Genomic DNA, 26218 nt, shown 5'->3' on the forward strand with positions numbered 1-26218 from the left:
GACTTCCTCTGCCAAAGCTGCAGGACTCTAAGGGTTTGTAGAAATGATGTTGAAAGATGCATGAAACAGACAGCAAGGCTTTGTCAGCTAGCAGACAATGTCATACTCAGCTGTACTATGTGTACAAAGCATTTTATAAAATTAAGGTGACCACTTTTAGATCTAGTATTCCACAACATATTGAGGTCAGTGTTGTGAAGCCATTGCTTGTTCATCTAAAATATTGCCGAAGGAGTAGAAAGTATGAATAGAGTTTGATGGGCTAAAAATAATTTTGCCGAGATCTTTGGAAGAAGTTTTGTTAACAGGATGTTTGCAAGTGAATTGTGTAGCTGTGCAAAGGAGACCAGTGTGGAAGGAATAAGTCTTATCCACAGTTTGTGCTTAGTGCCTATTAAAAGAAGTTGTCTTGGTCACTGATGTGCCTGCAGGATTGAGGCATAGAAATGAGTTTGAAGTTCCCAAGTGCTTTCCCATTGGAAAATATTGTCTCAAATTTTGTCCTAGTACAGTAAGCTGTCTTGTTTAAGTGCTGGACAAATGTGTTCTAGCACAATAAAAGACAAATGCCACAATAAAAGAAAACTCCAGGGATATGCTGCATACCTGTGTGATGGAGTCTGCAAGTGGGAGGTAGTTAAAGGCTACGGGACATCCTTCAGTCCTGGACAGTCTCTGTCTTACCTTTTTACTTTTCATCCAGCATCTGGCTATGTGAGCTGCTGTGGATGGCTTTTGCAAGTGTACTAAATCAGACTAATAACCTTGTTAAGGTAGGTGCTTGTTATCTTACTATTAAGAGCATATTCCCAAATCAGATTGGTGTTTTTGAGATGCCACCTAAGAAATGTGTTTGGGATGCGCTCTTTAGATAGTAAGAACTGTTTACCCCTTTCCTGGGGAGCTGCTTTTCTGTACAGTACTTCAGATACATGCAAAAGGCTCTGCATTTAGAACAGGATAAATTTGTCAGGGTTCTGAAGAGGGATACTACAGCCTAATGCAGAAAAGATGCTTTTATGAACTACCAGCTTCTGATTTATAGCACAACAGCAATCAGCAAGAGACAGTGTTGTCTGATGAGCTGTAAATGCCTGGGAGGGAAATGGGAAGTGTAACTTTGTTTCAAAATACTGACCCATACATTTCCCCACTGAGTACAGGCAGCGGTTGACATAAACAATATTAGCCTTACTCGTTTTAGCTAAGTTCAGTGAAATCAAATTGCCCTCTTGTTGGTATGAACTCTTGCCTGATAAAACTACTTGGGGATGGAAGGGAATGGACAGCTTCCACAGGATGAGAAAGAAGCCTGTGGGCTTGGTGGATGCCAGTGATAGATGTACACTGGCATCTTACTTGTCAACATCTGGCTCTATTGGCATAACCCTGTTTTATTGAAGACTTAGGAAGGATATGGGTGGGGAAGTTGAGTATCAAGCTTTGGTCTGCTTTACTTCTAGACTGTAAATAAAATTCTTCAAAATGTATTTGGATTATGTTGAAAACTGCTAGCAGAATGAGGCAGTGTGGAATAGGGGGATGGCAAGAACAGATTGTTACAATGTATGGAACACAGATTGGGCTGGTGCCAAAGCATACTAGGGCAAAGAGACGTGCAAACTGTTCACACTTATTAAAAAAAAAAAAAAAAAAGGAGGGGTGGGGGAGAGAACACTGTGTAAATGGATTAATCTATGCCGTGTTATAAGACTCCATATCTGCTGGTGGGAGCAAAGTGCTGTGACCATACCTGATGATAGTGGTCTCAGCCTCTGGTGTTCAAATTCTCTGTGACTTGTCTCAGGTCCTGCAAAGCCTATGTGACATTGTCCATCCTACTGTGTAGGATGATTCATCTCCTTGTATTGGGATGGTTTTTCCTCTGGCCTCAGCTTTGTTATTGTTGCTTTTTACTTTCTTCCTCATGAACTTGAGAATTACTTCTTTAACCTCCCACACATTCAAGTGTTTGGTTCTGTGTCTGAATTTATTGGGATGATATTTTGAGAATATCTTCCTATGGTCTGAGCAGTACCGACGACAAAGGACAAAGGGCAGTGTGTTGGAATGGTGTAAACCTTCCTTGTGGAGAAAGTCAGGATTGAAGGACCAATTGGAGGGCTGCTTATTGTGGAAAGATTGTAGGGTGGTATTCTAAATGATGCAGGTAAGCCGAAGGGAGATGTAGTAAATGCCAGTAGCGTTATCCTCTGGTGATGAGGTCCTGACCTTAAGACTGTTAATTGGGCACTAATGGAAATAAAGGTGAACCTGCTATTAATAGGGAATGGCAACATCTGGGAGAAATTGATACTGTGTCATTAAATAAATGAGGAAAAAAAAAAAAAAAAAGGCACCTCAGTCCATATTTAAATGCCACTGAGTTGGACCTAGAGGAGTGGAGCAGGCAAACACAGTTATGTGAAAAGGAATGACAGTTGTGATATTGTTCCAAAATCTCAAACAGGTCAGACTCTGGATCAGCTGATGTAATGGCAAATGCTTTCAGACAACTTTGTTTGACATTCTTAGGATCCAGACCCTTAAGGGGGTTTACCCCTACCTACATGTAATGGCTGATGTCTTTTATTTTGAACAGTTGTAATAGCCAGTCCCTTTCACAAATGCTTTGTTATTCTTCTTGTCCTCTTATGTGAGTATAGTTGGTTTCTGCGGCAACAGTGGAAAAGAGTCAGCCTTGCAACCATTTGAAGTTTGTCAGTGACATAAGACTAAGTAAAGTTGTTAGCTATTGGTCCAAAAGTTAAAAGTAAACTGATTTTGTAAGAATAATACTTAAATTAATGGGTTGTAAGAGGATTGCTGAATGATGTACCCCAGCACCTGAAAAAATGTAGCTGCAGTGACCATTGCATACAATTGTGGTAAGCACTTTACACTTCTTTTAATAGGAAATATTTTTAACTTTTTTTCATTACCTTTTGCCCTCTAAAAAGGTGTCCAAAGATGATGATGCTGAAAAAGGAAGTGTTTATTTTATTTTTCCCATGAAAGGATTTTTTTTGTGTGTGGGAGGGAACAGTTACAGGCTAATCCATGTTTAGTTACCTTTCGTAACGTACATGAGAAAATCCAGACACTTCGTATTATTCTTATTCTTAGTTATGGAAATCAATCTTTCTTTAAAAGCTTGCTTTCCTCTCTGCTTTTGAGAAAACTGGTATATAGAGTAGCACTGTCTTTTATAGTTTATCACTTCAGTGTTATCTGCTGGCTACTTCAAAATGTCAGATTAAGAGTTGATAAAGTGGCAGACTGCTTTAACAAACGTAATATACATTGTCTATTTGATGTGTTCAATGAAAGAAGTAGAGAAACTGTAGTATTAAACAAACAAAAAAACTTAGGCAAGGTTTAAGTTTAAATATTCAAAATAGTCCTTAGAATTCTGATCCTTGATATTAAGGTATGCAAAATCAGTTAGGCAAAACCTCACTACAGGAGTATTTGAATGACTGGAATTGTGCTCTCTTTTCCTTGAGAAATTCTGTTTCTTTGAGTGTGCTCTGACAAGAAATCATAGGATTTTTGTATATCTTAACCTTGTGATAATATATTTTAAAATTTAATGTATTCGTTCATGTTTTCTGAATGAATTGTAAATGAAGAGTAGGTGTTTCAAAGCTGCCTGAAAGAGCTGGACTCTCAGAAGAAACTAATAGGAGATAATGTAGGTAATTTGGCATCGTTTTGTGTATGAAATAATTTAGGAATTGTATCAAATCCCACCCCTCACCTTGTTTTTCTCAGACTGAAAACTTTTCTTTCTTAGCCTCAAGTCACATTGCCTGTAATCTTAAGTGTTTTAATTGCACTGATGTAGATTACAATCGATGCCAAATTGCTTGAGGAGAAACAAATAGCTGTTAAGCTACTTGCTGGCTCTTTGCATTCTATTTACATAGGGAAAACAGTGCTTGTAGAAATACTGTTTGGGTTTTTTTGGTTTTTTTTTCTTTGGCAGGCAGAGTTGCGAGCAGCTGTGTTTTTGGCATTAGAAGAACAAGAGAAAGTAGAGGTAAGAGAACCTTAAAAAAAATAAATTAAAGAAAAAATCAGCATCCTGATATTTCTTCATGTAGAATTAAACATAATAGCTTTAATACTTTCTATCTGTGAAATGTAACAAGAGAAAATTATGTATTGCTGCATAAGAGTGTGATGCTTAAAGAACACAAAACAGGACTATCAGGATGTTTCCTGATGTTTAGAAATAGGAATTGTTACATAGCCTTTTGAAACTGTAGCTTTAAGTTACTGTCTCTGCTGGTGTTATACTGCTTCTGTCCAATTGACTGGAATAACTAAATATCTTTTCCATCAAGTACTTCTTTTTAAAAAAAAAATAATTAAAATTCTAGCTGACTGTTCAAGCTTTTCTAAATTAGAATAACGAGTTTTGAAATTTAAAATATTATACTGCGTTTTTTTGGACAAATGTATTGTGAAAGCAATTTAATGCAGTAACTTGCCAACTATGCTAATGCTTTTGGTGTTTCTCGTAAGGATGTTGTAGGCTTACTTCAGGATAATTTGCTTTTACTTAAGGAAGAATTCTGAATTAAGAGATGGACTAGGTATTGATACCTTGATAATATACTATTACTAAGGGTATGTAATACTAATGTGATTAAGTAACAATACTTCTGTGGTATGCAGGTGCTAGTTTTGTGACCTCTTCTACTGCTGGCATAGCCTTGCTTCCTGTGTCTTTCAGTTTTCTAGAACTAGAGAGGAGAAGGTGCTGTATGTCCAGGCTTTGTGTTTCAAAAGAGAGGAATGGAAAACTGTCCTATTTGTTTACTGGTTAGATGGTTGTGCTCTTTCTGGAAAATTATGCAACTGAAACGACATTTTTATGATGTTAATAAGGAGGGGAAGTAGTTATTTTATGGTATGAGATTCCATATTCGAGAAATCTAACATCAGATTGATGAAGACGACATAATGGAAGAGTGATATAGCAAACAGTGCCATCTGTTACAGGAAGCTTCATCATGTTATAGAGTACCCTATCTGGAAAGTAATAGGGTTGAAGAGAGATTTGCTACAGTTGATCTCGGCTCACCCTTTTTTCAAAAGACTTAAATGTGTCATATTTTAATTTTACACTGTAGAGACACTGGAAATATATTAATACTTATCACTATTCTGAATTCCTAAATATTAAGCAAGGTATATTTCTTTTTTCATGCAGCACTTTCTTCTGTGTGCTAGCATTTATGACCATAGTGATAAATACCTTTACTTATACCTTTTCTTTGAGTTAGGTTCTTGCCCAGGATATTTTCATGTTAGGAATGGCATTTAGAATTTGGTTTGAAAAATCCCTGAACAATTTTGACAAAGCTAAACATAGCACATGGATTTATCTCTGTTTAAAAATCAAAGTTGAAGAGGGCAAATCTAACGGGAAGAAAAAACATTTTCATAATATCTGTGAAGGTATTTTAATTAACAGAATACTAGCATTGACTTGTGAACCAGTAATTAGCACGGTCCACTCTTTGCATAGATGACTCGTAAATTCCCATTTTTTTAAGAAGTGGGACTGAATTTCCTTAAACAAACTTGGCACTATGTTAAAGGAGCAATTTGGGACATTAGCTGCTTAACTTACCTTTTTAATCATTAAGTAAATAAAACTCAATGTGCTATTAAGAATTTTGGCGAAATTACTCTAGCTCTGTATCTTTTATAATAGAAATGCTGAGACAATTTTAATTTGCCTAGGTAAATGTATGGCTCTGCAGCTTTTACTTGTAGGTAGTAGAATTAATACAAAGGTAGATTTTGAAGAAGTGAATTACATGTGCCAGGCATCCTTGTGGAACAGCATATACCAAAATACCAACTTGCTGTGGCTTTCAATTTCTTGCTAGTACAAGGATGATGTTAATTACTGTTTGGTTTTTGCTTTTTGACAGAACAAAGCACCTCTGGTAAATGAAAGCTTGAAAAGTTTTTTAGGTACAAAAGATGGTAAGTTTTTTGTTTAGTATACTTCTCTAATAAAACAAATGAAATAAAAGATTAAATCTTTGAAGACTGTACTGCTATAAAAGACTCATGATGTAAAGGACACTTGTTCCTGTCAAATGTCATAATTACTATTCATTCAGAATATAATTCAGTCTATAACTTTTGAAGTTAATATTGCTGAAGTTGTATTTTTATCTGATATGACTAATGCATCTAAATTAATATTTTATGATGAGTTATGATTATGCTAACTCGGAGGCATTCTAGACCAATAGAAACAGTAACCAGTGAAAAGTCACCATAGGGGTACAGTAGTGAATGCACACTTAAGAGAAATGCCAAAATGATGTCTTTAAAACAGCTGAATAGTTTAAAAAAAAAAATCTTACACCTGAATTTTGTAAGCAATCTCTACTTATGCTCCTGCAGTATTGCTGCCTTAAAAAATTTGTATACGATGGCTGAGTTACAAATTAGGGAATCGGCATACAAATTAACTATGTGGTGGTAGTTTGCTGAATGTCTGAATGATGTTTCTAGGAGTGTTGGATCAGTGTAGACGTTCACACTGAAGCCGTGTGAATGTTAAATCTTTGAAGTAAGAATTGTTTGCATCTGGTGTATTTTTACTGTTCTGATTTCCTTTTTAGGTCGCTTGGTAGCAGGTCTCGTTGCAGAATTTCTACGGTTTTTCAATCTTGATTTTACATTGGCTGTTTTTCAGCCTGAATCAAGCACGGTAAGATATACTGGTTTTATTTTTATGCTATGCTATGCTGATTGTTTGGAGTGCATGGCAATGAATACAGAAGCTATAGTAGATTTGTTTAAGCTGCGTGCTTGTGTTTATTCTAAACAATTTTTTATATATTAGCCTGTAAAAGGTACTTATTGCCATAAAGACATATATTCCAGGAAAGTGTGCTAATATAAGAGAGTATTCCCTTTATCAGAAATCAAGGCTTGATAATATGTTAATTTTTAATTAACAATTTAATAATTTTTGTGAAATCGTGTGACAGTATATACAACAGAATAGTCCTGCAACATTTTTTGCTAATAGTTTTACTATGTAATGATATTAAGGTAGTATCATTACATGAAAATTAAAACGATGTCAGTAATCTGCTCTGAGAGAAATTTCAGTGAAACAAAGGACTTTGTGCAGATGCACATGACAAAAGGTGATTGAATAGAATAATTCAGGTGGAAGGGACCTAAAATGATCAACTGATTCCTTTTAGGCTTTTGATATTGAGTTAGAGGTTTTTCATCATGTTTGTCCCTTTGTCTCTTTGTATAATATAAAGGTTTAATAATAAACTTGGGTTTGAAGCAGTTCCATTTAACCAAAGAATTTCTCTTTACATCTCAAATACTCGTTTTTATTCTTAATGTCAGTTTAAATAGTTAATTTATTAGAAACCCAACTTTGTTAAATAAGTTAATTGATTACTGTTTCTCAGAAGTCCATGGCTTAATTGAAGAAAATCCCATATACTCTTGTCCTTCACCAGATATCCTTAGCTGCATTTATTGTACTAGGACACATCTGTAAAAAGATTCATGTTCATGCTACCAAACAGAAACAGTCCTGCTTTCTGTCACATTGTCAGTCACCCTTGGGAGCAGTGTTTCATTCACATTGAAAAGGCATCTCATGCTTTTTGAAAGACTCCCTTCATTTTTCCAGTAAAAGCCTCTTTTTCACCTGTTGTGCATATATGAAATTTGGCCAAATTAAGCAAGTTGGCTAAGACCTGCTGTATTATGTATAGTGACCGTGTAGAGTGCTGAAAGATTTTACTTTGTCTTCCTCTGCTAGCCCCTGTCTCAGAGCTGTCTGTTGTATTGTCTCTTTAACCTCTGTGTTTCGGTGTGCTTGACTAGTGGTGGCTTGCTTCAGTATTTGCTTGACCAGTGTTTTGATAGGAAGTGTCACTAAGCAATCATAAGAGTTCAAAATGAACTGGTGCCCTCTGCAGTATTGCCGTTTTGAGGTTATGCCCACCAACCTGGGTTTGCTGCAGCATTCTGCTTCTGCTATAATATGAAGTTCAGTTTTGAAAAGAAATTCTATTTTTCTTTATTTTTTTCCTGTGGGGGTTGGTTGTTTTATTTGGCTGATACTGAATATTTTCATCCATGTTTTTCTTAAAGTGAAAAACTGAAACTAAGTATTGACCTATGCTGGTGTACTTCTATATGCACAGGAATTGAGACTCTCCATCAATTATGAATTTGCTGGAACCACTGGATACGTGTCCTAGGATCCACTTTCAAATGTGATAGGCTAAAGTAACTTGACCATATAAATCCTTAAATCCTGAATCTTTCTAATGATGGATACTTGCATATTTAAAACAACTTTGGATGGTCTGTGATAAGTTCAGGTACAGAACAGAAGTAGATGCTGCAGTAGGCTATAATTACTTCAGTCCACATGCAACAGAAAGTTTTAAATAATCACTCTTTAGTCAAAATATTGCTGTGCTAAATAAGACCCAAAAGCTTTAGGAGTTATATGACAAAATATATATTGTGTTGTGGTGATTTTTTTAAATGGGTTTTTTTTTTTTTCTGTCCCCCCACCCCCAGCTAAATGGCCTTGATGGTCGAGAAAACTTAGCTCGAGATTTGGGAATTACAGAAGCAGAAGGTACTGGGGGTGGTCCCCTGTTGTTGGAGGTTGTTAGAAAATGTCAGCAGAAAAAGATTTCAGGCAGTGGAGAAGTAAGTAGTGTTAACATGTAATTTCTTTCTTCATAATTCTTTATTCATTTTCATTTCAATGATGAAAAAAAAACCTGAATTAAGACCACTTGGTTATGGCTGTAGTATTACTGTTTCAAGTCTCTATGATATTATTTTATGCCTTCAACATAATTTATCAGAAAACAATGCTGAAAGATAAAGATTATGACTATTCTATTCCTTTTAATGCCACCCTAGTACTCTTTACTAATATTCTACTACAACATAGTAAGACAGAGTGAGCCCAGATAAATGACACAAAACACTGTGTCACTTACTTTCTAATTTCTAGTGTGGTTTGATAACACTTCTAGCTGTACCTATTCTGTTTGGTATATTTCTAGTTTTAATATGACCTGAAAAGCCTACAGTTGGTTTTGTTAAAAGCTTTAAAGCTATTCTGAAAATATATGTATTTAAAACTAAATACATGAAAGTATTGAGCTTCCTGAAGTCAATGGAACTAATATTTTAAGGGAATATATAATTAAATTGTTAATTAAATGAATGAAATACAACCAATATAATTTGATTAATTGTTGTCATTGTGGCTCGAAAGAGAATTTTCTGCGCTCAGGATGTGTTTAGTACTCCCAACAAAAACTTAAATTCAGAAGTAGTTGTCATAGATTTCCTAACACAGCATTGCAGTGTCACAGTATGCATACTGTGTGAGTGAGGATGGTAGCCTTGTTTCTTGTTGGATGGGATTATGACAAAATTCAATATATTTTTCATAAGTGTTTATGTGAAACTTCTTAGGTGGCTCCAGTTCTAAGCGATAGCCTGTGCCCCACATCAAAATCATCTGATGGAAGATCAAGTACACACCCTATACCAAATAATAAGGTAAGAGTGTTTATTTGTAATGAAAAAGCTACATAATGTACATAAGAAAAAGAGAGAACTCCTATGAAACTGCGGATGTGATGGCATTCACTTAAAAGATCTCCAAAGTCCTGTACCTTTTTGACTGGTTATGTGACAGTGTCTCTGAGACACAGACAGGTTGGAACTAATTTGTCTGTTTATCAGGCAGCTGGCTGATTGCTGCTTGGGACTGATAAGGTGTTAGGATACAACTGTCTTTGTGTTGGGGCCTGTGGCTTTCTTTTCTCTGTTGCTTCCTGTTAGCACAAAATCTGTATTAACTAATATCTTCCAGGCCTCTAATACTTCTTTACATTTGACAGGAACTGACCAACAAGTTGAGAATTAGGGGGAAGTGTAGGGCATGGAAAGGTGCATGATCTCTTAAGCCTCTTTTCCACAAGAAACCAGCTACCCACTACACCCAGTAGAGAGAGGGGAAAACAAACAAACAAATCACACCAAAAAAAAAAAAAACAATACCAAAGCAAAACAACCCTTATGCAAATACTAAAGTTTGAAATTATTGATTATCTGATCACATAAAAAGTTTTAATAGCTTTTTTCCAAGATTATTGAAAATAACTTAGAAGCTTTTCAACTCACTAATGAAAGCTGAGAAATGCTGCATGGATTTTGTTGTTAGTTTATTCGCTTGGCAGAGGGAGTGAAAAAGATAAAAGAAAAGAAAAATGACAGCTCAGTTTGGACCTGCTTCATTGTATTCCAGTTCTTTAGGGCTTTTTGCCATGCAAAACTAGAAAACTATACAATTTGAAAATAAAGAAAATAAATTCATTTAAAGATTAAGTTACTTTATTAATTGCTGTGCTTGTTGATAGTATCTTAAAAGCTAATATTTCTGTAACTGACCTTTGAATGGAAACTCTGATAATTTCAGACCTGCTTTAGGAGAAGATACTTCTTGCTTGGCACTGGCTTTTAAAACAAAATAAATCCACTAAAAAGGATCTGAATGCTGATTAAATATCACTGATATTGTTCCACTAGTTGTAGATGTCTTAATGGGACTGCAGTTCTTAGATATATTTTTTTCCTTGGTTCTCTCTCTCCTTGGCAAAGGCAGGATGGGAGAATATTCTGCCTGTGCAATGTACTTGGAGTAAAAAAAGAATGCAGAAGGAGGAAATTTTAGCCAGTCCTGGCTGGAGCAACATGGAAGTTACCTGAACAGTCTAGGCTTCCCGATTGAAACTTGAAATTCTTTGGTGGTTTTTCAGCAAACCTGTGAGCTGAACTGGCTCTGACTGTAACCTGACAACCAGTACGTGTAACATAGAAGGGAGCGTGCTAGGAGAGACCAAGACCGCAGCTCTTGGCAGCAGCAAAGAATTACATATGTTTAAGTGCAAGTGTGAAACCACACTCTGACTTATCTTATTAACACCATTAGTCTGAAAACGCAAGGTAGGCATCTTGCTCCTTGAACCCTGAGCCATGGTTAACCTATCACTACAATTTGAAAGTAGTTATTTCACTTCAGCAAAACTGTATGATATAGGAATTCAGGCAAAGGCTGTCATGCTTGTAGTTTCTCAGATGAGATAGTAGCAGCTCACTCCCTCAGGGCCCAGAAGAGAAAAGCAGCTGTAACTTCCCTTTTATTCCAGGCAGAGTATAACTAAGGTCTTAATTTTCAACAACAATTCTGTTCCTCTAGGATAGGAAATTAAAATATTGATGTTACTACCACTTACAAGTAAAGTACTTTTTCTTGCCTGACAAGAACTGGGCTGCTGCCAGCAATTGAATGTGGTTCTGTTACTGAAACAAAATTACTTTGGTAGGCCTTTTTCAACTTTCATGGCCTACAGTTTGAAAATTCTGCTTCAGCCTTCTGGATGAAAGTTAGAGACTAATAAAGAAATACTTGGGACAGTGCAGCCTACATATTGGTTATCTGGGTTAAACAATACTCTTGGTTTTGTTTCAAAACTGCAGATATTAGTGTGCAGGAAGGAAGTTAATGTAATAAATAGCTCTTTTCACTGGCTTAGTTTTAATAATTCTAGGGCAAGATAAAAATTGCAGTATTGCTTGCTAGGTAGCAAGATGCTATTGCTTAAAAAATTTTCACAACAGCTTGATTTGCATATTGTTCTTTGGACCATTAAGTTTTGCAAAGATATGACTTGAGGTGTATTACTTTGACCTTAAAGTTAGCACACAGAATATTGCTTGCATTCTTGAGTATCTGCAGGACTGAGCCCTAAGCATGATACAAAGACTGAAAGTTATGTACTTTAAAGAATCTTGTTTGTATCACTTTTGTTTTTAGCATTTGGAGGAAGAAAGTGTTATTAACGGCAGTCGTCTTATGCTTGCTGCTTTAAAAACTAATATTATATTGCAGAGATTACAATTCAGTATGGGTTAGAATAATTTGCATGAGTTTAAATTGACTTCTTTTGAAGACAATGGCTGTAACTAACAACATTTATTTATAGACAAGTTGCAAAATAACACTAATAAAGCATCATGTAACTTTCAGGCTGTAAAACAAAAAATCCCCCTATATTCAAAGATAGGAGGTAAGAATTAGTCTGTCTGTAGAATTCTTTATTTCACGTCCAACAGCTTTTAAAATTGGTTGCTTTTATAATAGAGGTGATCTAGATAGCAAAGCAATGCAGGGGATGGAACAAAAACTTTTAATGGCAACAGCAATAAAGTTGATAAAATGATAAAGCAACTTTTTTTCTCTTGTGTGATTCCTGATGATTTTAATAAATTCCTGAGAAGTACCAATAAATTTAAGCAAACTTTTTAAAAACTGATGGTTGGTGTATATTATATGTTGTGTGTTTATACTACCACTTACAGTATTATAAGACATAAATACTTATACCTTTCAGTGAGGGCTTTTTTCTTTATCTTTCGAGGCTGCTGAAACTACTCAAAGTGATACAAGTGTCTCATCAGGGGAAGCAAGCAAAAGGAGCATTCATTTTCTGCCTAATGAAACAAAACTAGATCCTCAACTAGAAAACAAAGACTTAAATACCAAAGAAAAAAGTGATCCAGGTGTGGATGAAGATGATGTAGAGGGAGATTCTTTTTTTGATGATCCTATACCCAAACCAGAAAGAACTTATGGCTGGTAAGTAACATGGATGTTCTACTTAATACAGGCTTATTTTGTCCTCAGTGTGCTTGCAGACATTTGAGAGCTGGCTGATGTTTGATTATTCGCACTTGTAAATGCGAGTGTTTAGATCTGTTCTGTAAAATTTTGTTTCTGAAATGTGTGTTTCTGTGATTCTACTCTTTGAAATGCACAGTGTCATCTGGGATCTCTTGGATGTACCATGAATGGAAAAACCTGTATCACTTTCAGGTGCATCAGTTAAACTATATAATGTCCCCAGCCTGTTTCTCTGGTGGAATGAACACGTATGAGGAACAGACATCGGTGTTTCTTCTTGCAGCAGAGCTGCAGTGATGATCAGTACTAAAGGAAGTGGACAATGACAGGGATAGTGCTTTAGATATCTCTATGGCTTTGTAAGGAGTACAGAAAGTTTGGTGAATCTGTAAACTGGCTGCACAGCCTGAGAGAATAAGGAAAGTTTTCTCACTGCTGAGGTCTTTCTTTTCATATTGCAGCACCTTTTGCGTGCAGTTCTATGTTTTAAGTGAAGTGTTGTTATTTCTGAATGTGTCGATTTTGCAGGTGCTTTTGAAGGGCATTTTTTATTGTTCATCTGTGGAGTCTGACTGAAAAATTCCATTTGAAACAAGAACTAGTGACTGAACTATACATCAGCTTTATTATAAAACTGAAAAACCTATGTTTGTGTTAACGTGTCAAGTTATCTTGAAGCCTAGTTTAGATATCCCTTGAGAAATGCTCCAAGATCATTTCATGGTGTTCTTCTCCTGTGCTTGAGTAATCAGAGAATGGCTCTAGCTTAGTAGAGGTTGCAGAAGCATTTGCAAGTCAGTTTGACAGTAGCTTCTCTCATGTTGGCTTCTTTCCCCAACTATGTTGATAGTGGGCAGAGCAACATAAACTTTTTATTATCATCACGACAGTAGGTGCTTACTGGTAGAATGGGATCATTCTGGTACAGCACAAAGCAATCGTGCCAGGTAAACTAGGTCTCTTTCTAGTAAATTAATGGACTCTCTGAGAAGGATTATTTATAACACAGCTGTTGTTGGATGTATTTAGTTGGAGCAGAATTTTTTTTCCCCAAACAGCAGTGATTTTTCTCTGGAAAATATTGTCTGTTACAAGTAACTCTAAGATGGTATTTCTTTTCTTTTTCTTATTGGAAATGTCAAGATTAAAACTGCATCTGAGTGCATTTACTCCTCCTTACTCAAGAGTTCATTGAACTAGCCTTTAACCAAAGTCTAACCATCATAGCAGGTGGTTGTGTTGCCATAAAATAGGTTTAAATAAATTGGGAAAACTGGAATAGGCTGGAAAAACTTCTGGATAATAATAAAAATTACCAAGCTCTTATTTTTTGAGCATTTTTGTATGACAAGAAGCGAAATTCACTTTGAAATTGCGTAAACTGGACTTCTTTAAAAGAGCATCCAAGAAAAAGACTCTTAATTATTCAGTAAAATAAGGATTTTTTTCCTAGTAGAGAAACTCACTACAGAAAAAATGATTTCTAAATTATGTGTGTCTGTAATAGAGTCACAGGCCACTAAGTAGTAATTTGTACCTCATAATGTTACTGTGATGTAGGTGTTATAGTAATGTTCCATAATAAGGTTTGCTGAATATGTTAATAATAAATGAGCTAGCAACTAATTGTAACTGAGCTGTCTCTGCTGAGTCTTTTGCTTCTACCCTTCTGGCAGCTCCTCTAGAGGAGAAAAAAGAACATACTCTTCTGGTGAAATTCCTTTGTGGTATGTTGTGCTGGTGTGCCTGAGTCCCAAGGGATGAGTAAGTAGGAGAGGTGCCAGCATCACTTGGTTCGCAAAAAGGTAAATTCCTTGTGGGAGCTTTGCCCGTTCCTGTGAGAAGGATGCATTAGAGAGGAAGGGAAGAAGCAATTACTAAGGACAGGGTAAGAGATGATCCAAACTCTTATTGCCCCTAGGTCTCTGACCCATTGTTCAAAATTTTGAAGGTTTTTTGATATGTGATGGTATACATGATATTTTGGTGATATAGATATAACGAATGATTCAAGCATCCATTGCTAGTAGGAATGGAATCACAGTAACAAACAGTTCTGGTAGTACTAAATATGAAAATCCTGATCTTTCTTTAATAGTGTCTCTTCATCCTGTACTTGCAAGTAGTATTTGAATTCAACAATTTAAATATATGAATGGAATAAGTAGTAGCCAAGTGAACTTTAACAGGTGATGAGATCTATCTTGCAATAACTGAGAGGTTTTCATTCTGTGAACTGACTGCTCTTAGGATTAATAGTTTTGTCAGACATCATCTTTTAGTTGTAAAACAAACTAATTTAAATATTGATTTATATGTGAATCTTTCTTCTTTTGGCTGCGTTTATGTGTGGGGATAATGAAAGGCCCCTTGATAAAAATAGTAGTGCTGATGAAGGTGCAGGAGCTCTGTCTGTGAAAGAAGGCAGGCAGAAGTCTTTGCATAGGTGAGAAAATGACTTTCCTACTCAATGTCTTGCTTGATGCTTGTGCCAGTAAACTGCCTACTGCTTTTAAGATTGCAGAATGAATAATTCTTTCCCCTTGCTCTTTTTGCTGTAAATATTGCTGTTCTAGTTTTCTGACAATTTAGTAAATAATAGAAAAGAAAGTCCCTACACATATTTCACAGCTCTGTGGAGTACCTATTTATTTGGTTTGTTTCAGGAAAACTGAAGCTAATAAAGCAGGAGGTCTAGCATCCCTTTCTGATGCACCGCCTCTAAAAAGTGGGTTAAGCTCCCTGACTGGCGCACCTTCACTAAAGGAGCCTGATAGTAAGTTTCCACATGTTCTTGTGTTTTGATGAATGTAGGAGATATTTCCCATAATGTAGTGAATGTTCTATACGTTCAGATGCAAATGTGGTTAAGTATGTGGCCCCCTTCTGGTTGTAATGTGATTTATAGTGATGCTTTTTTCACTGAATGATCGCATACTCATTTTGATATATTATGCTACCACTGGGACATCTTACGTTTTGAGCATGAAATACTTATCTACAATCCTGGGGTTTTCTTTGTGTATATAAAGCAGTTTTCAGTTGTATAACATTCTACTGCTCAGTTTTTAACTTAAATTAACTTACTCCTTTGTGTTGTTATCTTACATTATTTGCACAATTTCTTTAAGGATATTTGCTTTCGCGTTGTAAAACCTGATCCCGTATACTGGGAGGTCATTCCTGTTTGCTACTCATGTTTTTAAAAGTTAGCAGAGCTCAGACCTAAAAATTTGATCTAATGTTACCATGCTATACTATAAAATTATGTAAAGTTGTTATAAAAGAACACTTGTTATAAATGGTTGATGGGTGTGCTTAAGTGGGATCTTATTAAAGAGTCACAAGTCAAATTTCTGATATAAATGCTTTTGTTTTGTTAAAGATGTGAATAGAAACTCTGTTTTGAAAGACCTGCGGTTGGTGAATGCAAAACTGGGATCACTAGAATTAGGCAAGTAACCGCTAAACATGATGAAGCTCTGATATTTTTAACTGTAAGTTCTGGCCTGGCTTCTTAGAGGAATCTGAGAAACTGAAATACACATATTGAACTAAAATCTTCAGCTTTTACTTCTTCTGTCACTCTATTTAACATCACTGTGAAACTTGCTGGAGTTAAGAGCAGGATCTGATTTAAAGGAATACAGAAAAGTCAAAACCGGTGTCTTGTATGTGGATTAGTATTTTACACATGCATCAAAAATTTGAGTCATTCCATGTATACATTTGCTAATACAGAGTGATAAATTTTGTCTAGGTTTCTAAGAAAGGAGGGGGTTTATATTTGTGAAAAAGATGGCCAGACAAGTCTTACTGTTTTTCAGTGACATATTTACTTGCCCTCTGCACCTTTAAAAGTTACCTTGTAAGCTTTAGGAGCAATATGAAGATGATGTGATATAAGAAGTATCAGCCATCTCTCAGACTAGAGCTGCCAAGTATTTAAATTCTGTTCAGCGATGTAGTCAACATCCTGAAAACATGTTCAATTTGAAAACAGTTTGTGTAAATCACATTGAGATTAATAAATGGCAAACATAAACTCATCCTCTTTTCCTAATCTGCACAAGTAATTTAATCTACTCCCATTTTTGCTGGCCACCGAATGATATATTTTGGAGCACGAATAGTTTCTTTTTTTGCATTTCCTGATGAGAAAACTCGTTTGATTAATACCTTTTAAAACTTGTTTAGGAAATGGAGATGACGATGAGTATGCTGATGACTTCAACAGGTAAGAGAAGGATGATATTGCAGTAGCATAGTATTTCATGCATTACAAGTGTGTCCACTAGCATATTTAAATTATTTCATAATATTTCAGCTAGTCACTAGTGCTGCAATCTGTCAGTATCTCTGAACTCCTTTAAGCTTGAGTTTGCTGTTTTAATACATATAGTTACAAATTAAAAACAAAAAAAAAACAAACGAAAAAAAAACCCCAAAAAACAGATCCCTTTTGTGCCTAGAGTAATAAGCTCCTTAAAAAATCTGGTGCTAACTTTAAGGTGATGAGAAGTTGTTGCTGTTTTATGGAAGGTGTTTTTTTTTCCTGAACCATGTGCTTAACAATGTTTCAACGCTTTAATTAACGCTATTGGACAATGAATATGGTGTATGCTGAAATATTCAGCTAAAAAATAAAGCATCATAAATACTCACTAATAAATACTTAACAGAAATATTTAACAGCCTCTTCCTTATGATGTGAGGTATTGGTGTTGTAAACTGCAGGACTGAGGCCTAAATATTTATCGGTATTTATCATGGCTCTATCTAGGTAGAAAGCTTTTAGTTGTTACAGGTTCATAGAATCATAGAACGGTTAGAGTTGGAAGGGACCTTGAAGATCATCGAGTTCCAACCCCCCTGCCATGGGCAGGGACACCTCCCACTAGACCAGGTTGCTCAAAGCCCCATCCAGCCTGGCCGTGAACACCTCCAGGGATGGGGCCTCCACAGCTTCTCTGGGTAACCTGTTCCAGTGCCTCACCACCCTCACAGTAAAAAATCTCTTCCTAATACCTATTCTAAATCTACCTTCTTCCAGTTTGAAGCCATTCCCGCTCGTCCTATCACTACATGCCCTTGTAGAAAAGTCCCTCTCCAGCCTTCTTTGTAGGTGCCCTTCAGATACTGGAAAGCTGCTATAATGTCTTCCCAGAGGTTTTTAAGTAATTTCATATTTAACTTGCTAGGAAGTGAAATCCCAATCAAATGTCAGATATAAAGTGAATGTAGTACCTGGATGTTTGAAAAATCTTATTTCTACATTTATGATTTTCTTTCCCTTTAGTACTAGTCATCGCTCAGAAAAAAGTGATATCAGTATTGGTGAAGAAATAGATGAAATTTCCGTGGAAACAGAAGAGTCAAATGCTAGTGATAAAGTATGATTCTTTTAAAATTGTTCTTCTTGACATTATTCTGATCTTCTCTTTCCTTTTTTGTTTTTAACCTTCTTTGAAGGAATATGCCATTATCATAGATTCCTAGGATACATGATAAGGTTGTATTATTTGTTATATTCTGTATATTTACACCTGGTATTCCTGCCAAGTTCAATACTATACTGATTAAAAAACTAAGCAAAAACCCCACAACAATTGTTTGGTAGCCCAATTCACTGTCTGTTTTTAGGCATGTAAAATTTATTTGAGACTGGCTTAGTATCCGGCATAGAAATGTCTTCTCTCTATGTCTCAAAATCTGTCTGAGCACAGTATGAAGTATGAAATCTCACTGAAAGAGCTTGAGGCCAAAAGGATGGGATGCTATGTGAAGGACTACAAGAAATAGTACTTACTGTTTCTATGATTTCTGAGTTTGTGATTTCATTTATTTTCTAGCTTGAAGGCATCACGCAAGACCTTACCATTTCTCAGTTAAGTGATGTTGCAGATTACCTAGAAGACGTGGCATAGAATTGGACAGCAAAAATGTTTCATTGTGCTGGACTAGAAGACTGCTGTGGACTGTTAATTTCAGACAATCACTTTTTGCTGGAATGTCCACTCCCTATTTGTGCCTTGTGTTTCAAAAAGACTGTAGGTGGAGAAGGCTTTTAAATATTCTTAACAAGAACTAAATGAAATAGTGCGTTCCCTTTTGAGTCTGATATCAGAATTATTTTCTTCATCTGGTTCAGCCAAACATTTTACAGCAGAAGATGGATTTTCCGAGCAGAATGTCCATTGCTGGCAGTGGGCATAATAAAAACCAACTGATAAGAGAACATCTACAGAGAGGCACGTGGCTTTATAATGAACTTGCACTGTTACGCTAACAGTCTGAATCTTTTTTGAAGATAACCAAAGCAAGAACTGTCAGAGGTAGTGGTTCAACTCGCACTTCTTTTAACACAACTTTGTCAAGTCAGCATGTAGTACATATATTTATGGTAACTCTAGCCACAATACCTAATTGCTCCAAACTTACTTGAAATTGCTGTTTTTCAGACTCTTCTGAAAGTTGGACTTTTTTTTTTTAAAGGCATATCAAATTGAAAGCATCTAAATTCTCAAATCTAAATTTAGCTAAATTGAGGAGCTAAATTTAGCACTAGTCTTAACTCTGAATATTCTCGTTTAAATATGTTTGTCAGACCATTGATGTTAAGACCTAAGCTGCTTTTATATATGATAATTTCATTGATGTTATCTGTTGTTAAATCACGAGAAGTAATTTTGTAAGGATCCGTAAATTGTTAATTAAATCTTATTGATTATTGTTAAGTTTTTAACAGTGTGGTAATGGTTTGTGGAGCTTTTATTATTGAGGGCTCTTCATGTGCTGTAAGCTCACTTTCATTCTTGAAAATCCTTGTTATGTAAAAATGAGCGCCAAAAAGTGAAACCACTAACCTTCTGTTTTTCAGATTCTGACTGCTGTATAGAATTAAATCCAAATATTTAAAAATACCATACCGAAGACGTTATGGACACTAAGTTCTAGCTAAGAGCAAATTCTTGTATTTTTAATATACTCTTGTAAAACAGGGTCAGTAATGGAAACATTGACAGTTCTTTAATGATACTGTTGTACATGGCGCTGCTATAATATATAGGTCATGGACATTTGTAATACTGAAACAAGACTTCAAAATGTGCACTTTTTGAAAATTGTGAACACATTTGGAAAATATACATGTAAGTGAATATAAACAACTTAATTTTTTTTTAGGCTTTGTAATTTTTTTCAGGAACGCTGTTGGCCTCTCGTCAATGGTCATCAGAGCAGAAGTAGCATGCTAAGCTAAAGCCATTAGTTAAGCATATAGAGCTGCTGCTAGCATTGGATGCTGACTTAAATCTTTTTTTGCACTGGGCCAGCAGGCATGGAGCAGTGCTGGGAAGTTGGGCTTGTACAGTACATAAATGATTTGAGAGGAGAGAGGAAAAGTGTGCCTTTTATTTATGTGCACCCCAAAATAGCCAGCAAAAAAGCATCAGAATATTTAGTCATGATGTTAATGTCTAACTTTGTGCCATATTGTAGCAGCTGAGCACAGAGAAGATTTTATTATTTTTTTTACCCCAAAAATCAATGTGCCATAGACTTCAAGTAGCAACAATGTTGTAACATATGATACATCCTGTGTAAAAATTCCTTAAAGTATGGGGGAACCTGTGCCTCAAGATACTGTCCGAAAAGTTTGGTTTGGGCGCGCTTTTTTTTTTTTTTTAAAAAAGAGCAACAGCATGTCTGAAGGAAATAAAATTCCACTTGAATACCTGGGAACAATTTGTTTCTTGCATTTGTTTTTAAGGTGTATGGAATAATGTAGAGACAGTGTTGTTTGCTTTTTTATATGTCTTGGGAAAACATGATATTCCATTACCTGTTAGTTGTAGGATATGTGGCAATTTATCATACCAAAACAAGCAAATACTTTATTAAATTATTTCTAATTGCATTTGAAGATGTGGCCTTTTAAATAAGTAGTTAGACATTTTATGTGTTGACATGACTTTTGTTAACAGCAAAGTGTTGTTCTGTTACCATGGGGGTTAACTGGAGACCTTGCACGCTGGCTCTGAATTAAGGAAATGCCAAAAAGTGGTAAGTCTTCACACTGTTCTTCTGTTGGCTTTTACTGAATAGTGTATAATAATTCAAATTGCAAAATAAAGCTATTGTGCTGGCGAAATTTTAATTTTGAGACTTCTTGAAGCAAAAATCTTAACAAGTAGGAAGTTCAGTAAGCTCTGTGGGTTTTCGGGGGGGTTTCATGAAAAATGTTTTTTTCAGAGTTAGTCCAGTCTGCAGCTGAGAACGTGCACATGCTCAGGTTTCTTCTTGACGCTGAATCCTAAATTCTCATTAAGACCAGACTGAATAGGGTTACTGGGTTGTCTGTGGTATCAGTCTGAGTTGTCAGATGGCTTATGATTCAACAAAGGATAAAAAAAATAACCTGATCTTGACTGGCAAAATTTTGTCTCCTTTACCATTGTTGTTGTTACTTAAATGTGACTGACAACCTAAGCTCTCTTGAATGTTTATTTTGCTGTACATTTCAAACCATGTTGTTTGGTATTTTACATGAGGCTTCTGCCTAAAGAACCTAATGCAGTTGAATACCCAACCTCATCAGTCTGTTAGAATTAACAACTAGAGCCCTGTCTTAGAAGGTGGGAATGTTCCTGCGAAGTGTTCTTCTGCATTGGTTCTGCCTTTTCCTAGTCACCTCTGTGAAGAGAGAAGGAGGTGTCTGAGAGGGGCCGTTAGGACTGGTCTGTGCAGTTCTATACTAACTAGCTCTGATTAGAAATGTGCATTTTTGTTAAGCACTCAGACTCTGTAATTTGTTTAACAAATCCTGTGATTTACAGAAGTAAAAAAAAAAAAATAAAGACTAAACTATGGTTGACAGTTCCATGGCATTAATATGGCTATGGTAATGAGGATGGGTTATAAAAGAAATTACTGTATTCCACTTTTTTCTTTTTCTTACTTTTTTTTTTTAAGCAAAATGAGAAACTACATCGCATTTGATCAAACACTTCCTCATAAGTGATGTTTTCACCAACTGTAATAATACCACTCTCAGCTTTAGACTGTTTTGACAATATAGTCCTTATTTAGACAATATAACTAGCTCTTGGGGCAACCTAAAACACTTCTGAACTGACAGGGTGATTGGGTGATGATGATGAAGGGGTTTACTTCTTTGTTAGCTTTTTAGCATAGTAATTTTTATTGATGAATTACTTTCCGCAAAGCCCAGCTTTCTCTTCAGGAAGAATGCATCCGTGAATATTTCAGTTCAGTTGTAGATAAAAGCTAACAAACTTCTAGTTGTAGCATTGTCTGGGCAGCAGGAATTAAATCTCAGCAAGATGACTACAGTGCTTTGTGTTCATTTTGGGAGATGCCAGTTGCGTCTTTTTTTGGTTTGACATTTTCCTGGTAAGGTACAGCCAAGAGAAGTTAAACTGAATAGTAAGAGATGCAGTTTTGGTACAGATTTGTAAGTGATCTTGTTCATCTTGAAGCTAAATCCTTTACAGACTAGCTATAACAAATGCAGTATTGCAGAAACATAACTTGCAATGCAACTGTCTTGATTTCTTAAAAAAAAAACAAACAAAACAAAAAACGTAGGAACTGGCCTATTCAAGGTTATTGAGTTACCCAAAGATTGAACCTCTGACAGAACTGTGATGAACATCAAAAAGCGTCGGTTCCTTTGTTTATCTATCATGAACAGTACTAAATTCTCCTAATAAAAATGGCAAAGGAGAAGAAAAAAACAACGCAAAGGCCAATGACCCCTAGCATGCAATTTCTGCTTTTGGGCTGCTGGGGTACTAAAATTTGTCACTGCTATGACTTTTTTTTTTCCCCCCGATATGGGATAATAGGAAAAATACATTTAGCTGTCCTTGCTTGTACAATATGTCACTTCTTTGGAATATATCTGTAATGTCTTTCAAGTCAATTGCAGTTCTAAATTTCTTGTGTAACTTTCCAAATAATCCATCTTTTTAATATTTCAGAGGGCAAATTATGGGTATATGCCTTGCTGTTCAAAGAAGTGCCACAAACTATTCTCTCCCAAGCCTTGAAATGAATGGCCTCAGTCAGCTTAGTCCACTGTACCTTTCGGGGGGGGGAAATGGTCAATAAATGAATAGCGAGCCTTTAAGTACAGGAAGAGGATGGAACTTTGTTTTTTACTAGTGCAGTCTTCAAGCATTGTCTTGGTACAGTAGGTGAGGAACAGAAGAGAGATCACAATAACGTTGAGCGTATAATTAGAAGGTTATTTCAAGGAACACTTGCTTTGTTCAATGAACTAAATGTTTGCTTTTAGTGTTGAGGTTTTTTGTCTAAGTGTGTCATTCAGCCTAGGGGAACAGTATGCTTTGTAAGCTCCTCCAAAAAAAAAAAAAAGCTTTTTAAAGCTTTGTAAGCACAGTGCAGGAGAAAAAATGCAGACTTGGTGCTTATGAACTGCAGCTGGAGACAAAAAGCATCTATGAGGAGATGAGGAGTTGCACGCTGAGCAAGATATATAATGGGAGTGAAGCAGGTGTGTGTCAGGCTTCTGTGTCCTGGTCAGCGCGTGGTGTGTGAGGTGGCAGCCTGCCGGGGAGCCGGCACTCATAAGGTGGGAGGAATGCAGCGAAGAGCTGGGAGATCGAGAAGCTGCCTGCCGAGTAGAGGGAGCAGGGCAGGCTCGCGTTCATCTTCTTTCTTAACACCTAAGGACCACTGTGACCAGCTTGTGCAAACAGGAAGGAGTTGGTGGGAGAGGGTGAACAGTAAGGCTGTAGATGGTGCTTGAGACCAGTAGAGGACATGGTGATGATGGTGACAAGCTGCAAGACACAGTCCTTAGCACTATCCAGAGCAACTACCACAGCATACTGGAGACCTCAACCCAGAGCCAGTCCTGGGGAAGATGGTCCTGTCCAGATGCTGGCTGCAGGGAGTGCCTGGAGCTTCCCAGAGGCTGAGGGCTGACAGCAGTGTCACCTGCAGGAGCTGTGCTCTGGTCAGGCCACTGAGCTGCCAGGTGAAGCAGGCTGGATGGCACCAGGAATGACAACAGGACCCAACCTCCTGGTGCATGGGAGGAGAGGAAGGCCAGAGGCAATGTTTAACCAGGGGAGGGCTGGGATTCCCATGGAGGAAAAAAGAAAGCTTTTTCTACAGTTGCAGTTGCTTAACAAGAGAACTGTAGAGCTCTGACAAGACAGGGAGTGAGTTTTGTCGGGGGATGCATTTAGCCATGCTGTCGGAGCCAGGGAGGCTGAGAGAAAGTGACAGGTAACAGTAGTCGGGGACTTTCTTCTGGAAAGGGATGGTGGCACCCCCCTGCCTATCCAACATGTTTATGCCTTGCCTGAGCCCATCTCTAGTATGTTGCTGGTGTCAGGGGCAGGGCTTTGGGTTTTTTATGGCTTTTTCAGACACCTATTCCTCTTTGAGGAATGAGGTCTGCTAGGAAAAGATGAAGGTGATTATCTTTGCTGACAGTTACTAACCTTGTGAAGAGCTTAAACCAGATTTGTTGGGTGTACAGACCAAAGCCTGAAGGTAGGTAGGAATTGAAGGGAGCACACACAGAGTGTGAGGAAGGGATGTGCTTCACTACAAGAAATCAGGGTGACTGGGATCATCTGAGGTTCTTTTCCACAAACAAATGTGCAACAGAATAAACAAGAGAAAGAAGTCTGTGCAGTCACAAAGCTGTGACATTGCTGGAATGACAGGAACATGGTAGAATAGATTGCACGACTGGAGTGCTATAGTGGATGGGCACAAGCTTAACAAGCAGGCAGGTAAGAAAAATGGAAGGGGGGTGGGGGTCTGCAGAGGAGTAGTCTGAATGTGCAGAGCATAAATGGAATGGAAAAAGCCCTGACGACTGGCCCGCCAAGGGTTTGTCGTCATGGCTAAAGGGGAGGCCAACAAAGGGGATATTGTGGTAGGCACCTGCAACAGACTACTCAATCAAGAAAAGGAAGAGAATGAAGCCTTCCTTAAACAATTTGAAGAAGTCTCCTGATTGCATGCTGTGGTTTTCATGGGGATTTTTAACCACCTCCCATTTGCAGGAAGAGCAACATGGCACAACGCAAACAACCCAGGAGACTCAGAGTGTGTCAGGGACCATCTTATTTGGGTGCTAGACAGGATGGGGTGGGTGATGCTCTAGATGTGCTGCCCAGGGATAAGGAAGAAGTGCTCGGCTGCATTAGGCAATGGCAACCTTGGCTACAGTGACCATGAGATGACAGAGTTAAAAATCCTGAGAGCAGAGAAGACAAGTAGCAGAGTGATAGTCTTGGACTTCAGGGAAATGAACTTTATCTTCTTCAGGGTTCTGTTTGGGAGGAGCCCTGAGGGGTAAAGGGGCCAGAGCTGGTTGCCTTTCAAAAGGATTCCTTCCAGCATGTAAAACAGTGCATAGGAATAGCAGGACAGACTGGCTGACTGAGAAACTCCTGGCTGAGCTCAAATGCAAAACATTGTATGACAGTGGAAGTGAGGATGGGCTACAAGGGATGGCTATGGAACTGCACAGGCATACAGAGACATCAAAGCTAGGCTCCAGCTGAAACCGGCAAAGGCAGCAAGAAGGGTTTCTGCAAGCAGGACATACATAAAAGGAAGATGAAAGAAAATGTGGGCCTGCTGCTGAATGGAGTGGGTGACCTAGTGATGAAGGTAAAGAGAAAAAAAAAGACAGGTACTCTTTCTTCTTCACCTCTGTTTTTACTGGCAAGGTCTGCTCTCAGGCTTCTTTGAAAGGTTGTTGTGATCAAGGGACATTCCTGATGACTTGAAATTCTTACGTCTAGCTTTTCAGAAGGTGAGAAAGAGGATCGAGCAAGCTACAGACTAGCTGGCCTTACCTCAGGCCCTGGGACATTTGATGCAAATCCTCGTGGCAGTGATTTCTAAGCACATGAAAGAAAAGGTGACCGAGAACAGCCAGCATGGGTTTATGAAGGGCAAATTGTGCCTGACCAATGGGATCACCTCTTGTCATGAAGTGATTGGCTCTGGGGGCAATAGCGGATGTCATTTTCTTTGGCTTTAGCCAGAATCTCCCAAAACATCTATGTAGCCAAATTGTGGAGAGATGGGCTGGGTAAAAAGCAGCTTTGCAGAAAAGTGCCTGGGGGCAGCTCTGAAGGGTGAAGGCTTTGAAGAGTTGAGTCAGTCTGCTGACTACGCTTGTGTAGCCAATAGGCTGAGGGAACTGGTTCTTTCCCCTATGTTCCCTGTGAGATCATACCTGGAGTATTGTGTTTAGTTTGGGCTCCCCCCCAGTACAAGAGATGCCAACAAAACAGAGAGAGTCCAGTGGAGGAGCGAGAGGATGGTGATGGGGCTGGAGCAAGTGACCTGTGAAGAGCTGGGGCTGTTCTGCCTGTAGAAGAGAAGGTGAAGGTGGGTGGT

General features: G+C 37.4%; 1 protein-coding gene across 1 annotated transcript; it reads left to right on the top strand.

Annotated features, from left to right (window-relative positions):
* The first annotated feature begins 2164 nt into the window (after nucleotides 1–2164).
* Nucleotides 2165–19161, top strand: FGFR1OP (FGFR1 oncogene partner). The gene is made up of 12 exons (XM_009891471.1): nucleotides 2165–2170; nucleotides 3989–4042; nucleotides 5952–6006; nucleotides 6657–6745; nucleotides 8605–8739; nucleotides 9523–9609; nucleotides 12534–12751; nucleotides 15463–15572; nucleotides 16182–16250; nucleotides 16994–17033; nucleotides 18096–18189; nucleotides 18649–19161. The coding sequence occupies exons 1-12, from the start codon at nucleotides 2165–2167 to the stop codon at nucleotides 18721–18723; spliced, it is 1032 nt and encodes a 343-aa protein (XP_009889773.1). The 3' UTR covers nucleotides 18724–19161.
* The last annotated feature ends 7057 nt before the right edge of the window (nucleotides 19162–26218 follow it).

This window comes from Charadrius vociferus, unplaced genomic scaffold, assembly GCF_000708025.1.
Source record: "Charadrius vociferus isolate BGI_N301 unplaced genomic scaffold, ASM70802v2 scaffold68, whole genome shotgun sequence".
Taxonomy (NCBI): Eukaryota; Metazoa; Chordata; class Aves; order Charadriiformes; family Charadriidae; genus Charadrius; species Charadrius vociferus.

Bases quoted from the DNA above. Each gene is read 5' to 3' on its own strand.
- FGFR1OP (XM_009891471.1), top strand. The intron at 9,610-12,533 runs GTAAGAGTGTTT...TTATCTTTCGAG, and splicing joins ACCCTATACCAAATAATAAG to GCTGCTGAAACTACTCAAAG. The intron at 16,251-16,993 runs GCAAGTAACCGC...AAACTTGTTTAG, and splicing joins ACTGGGATCACTAGAATTAG to GAAATGGAGATGACGATGAG.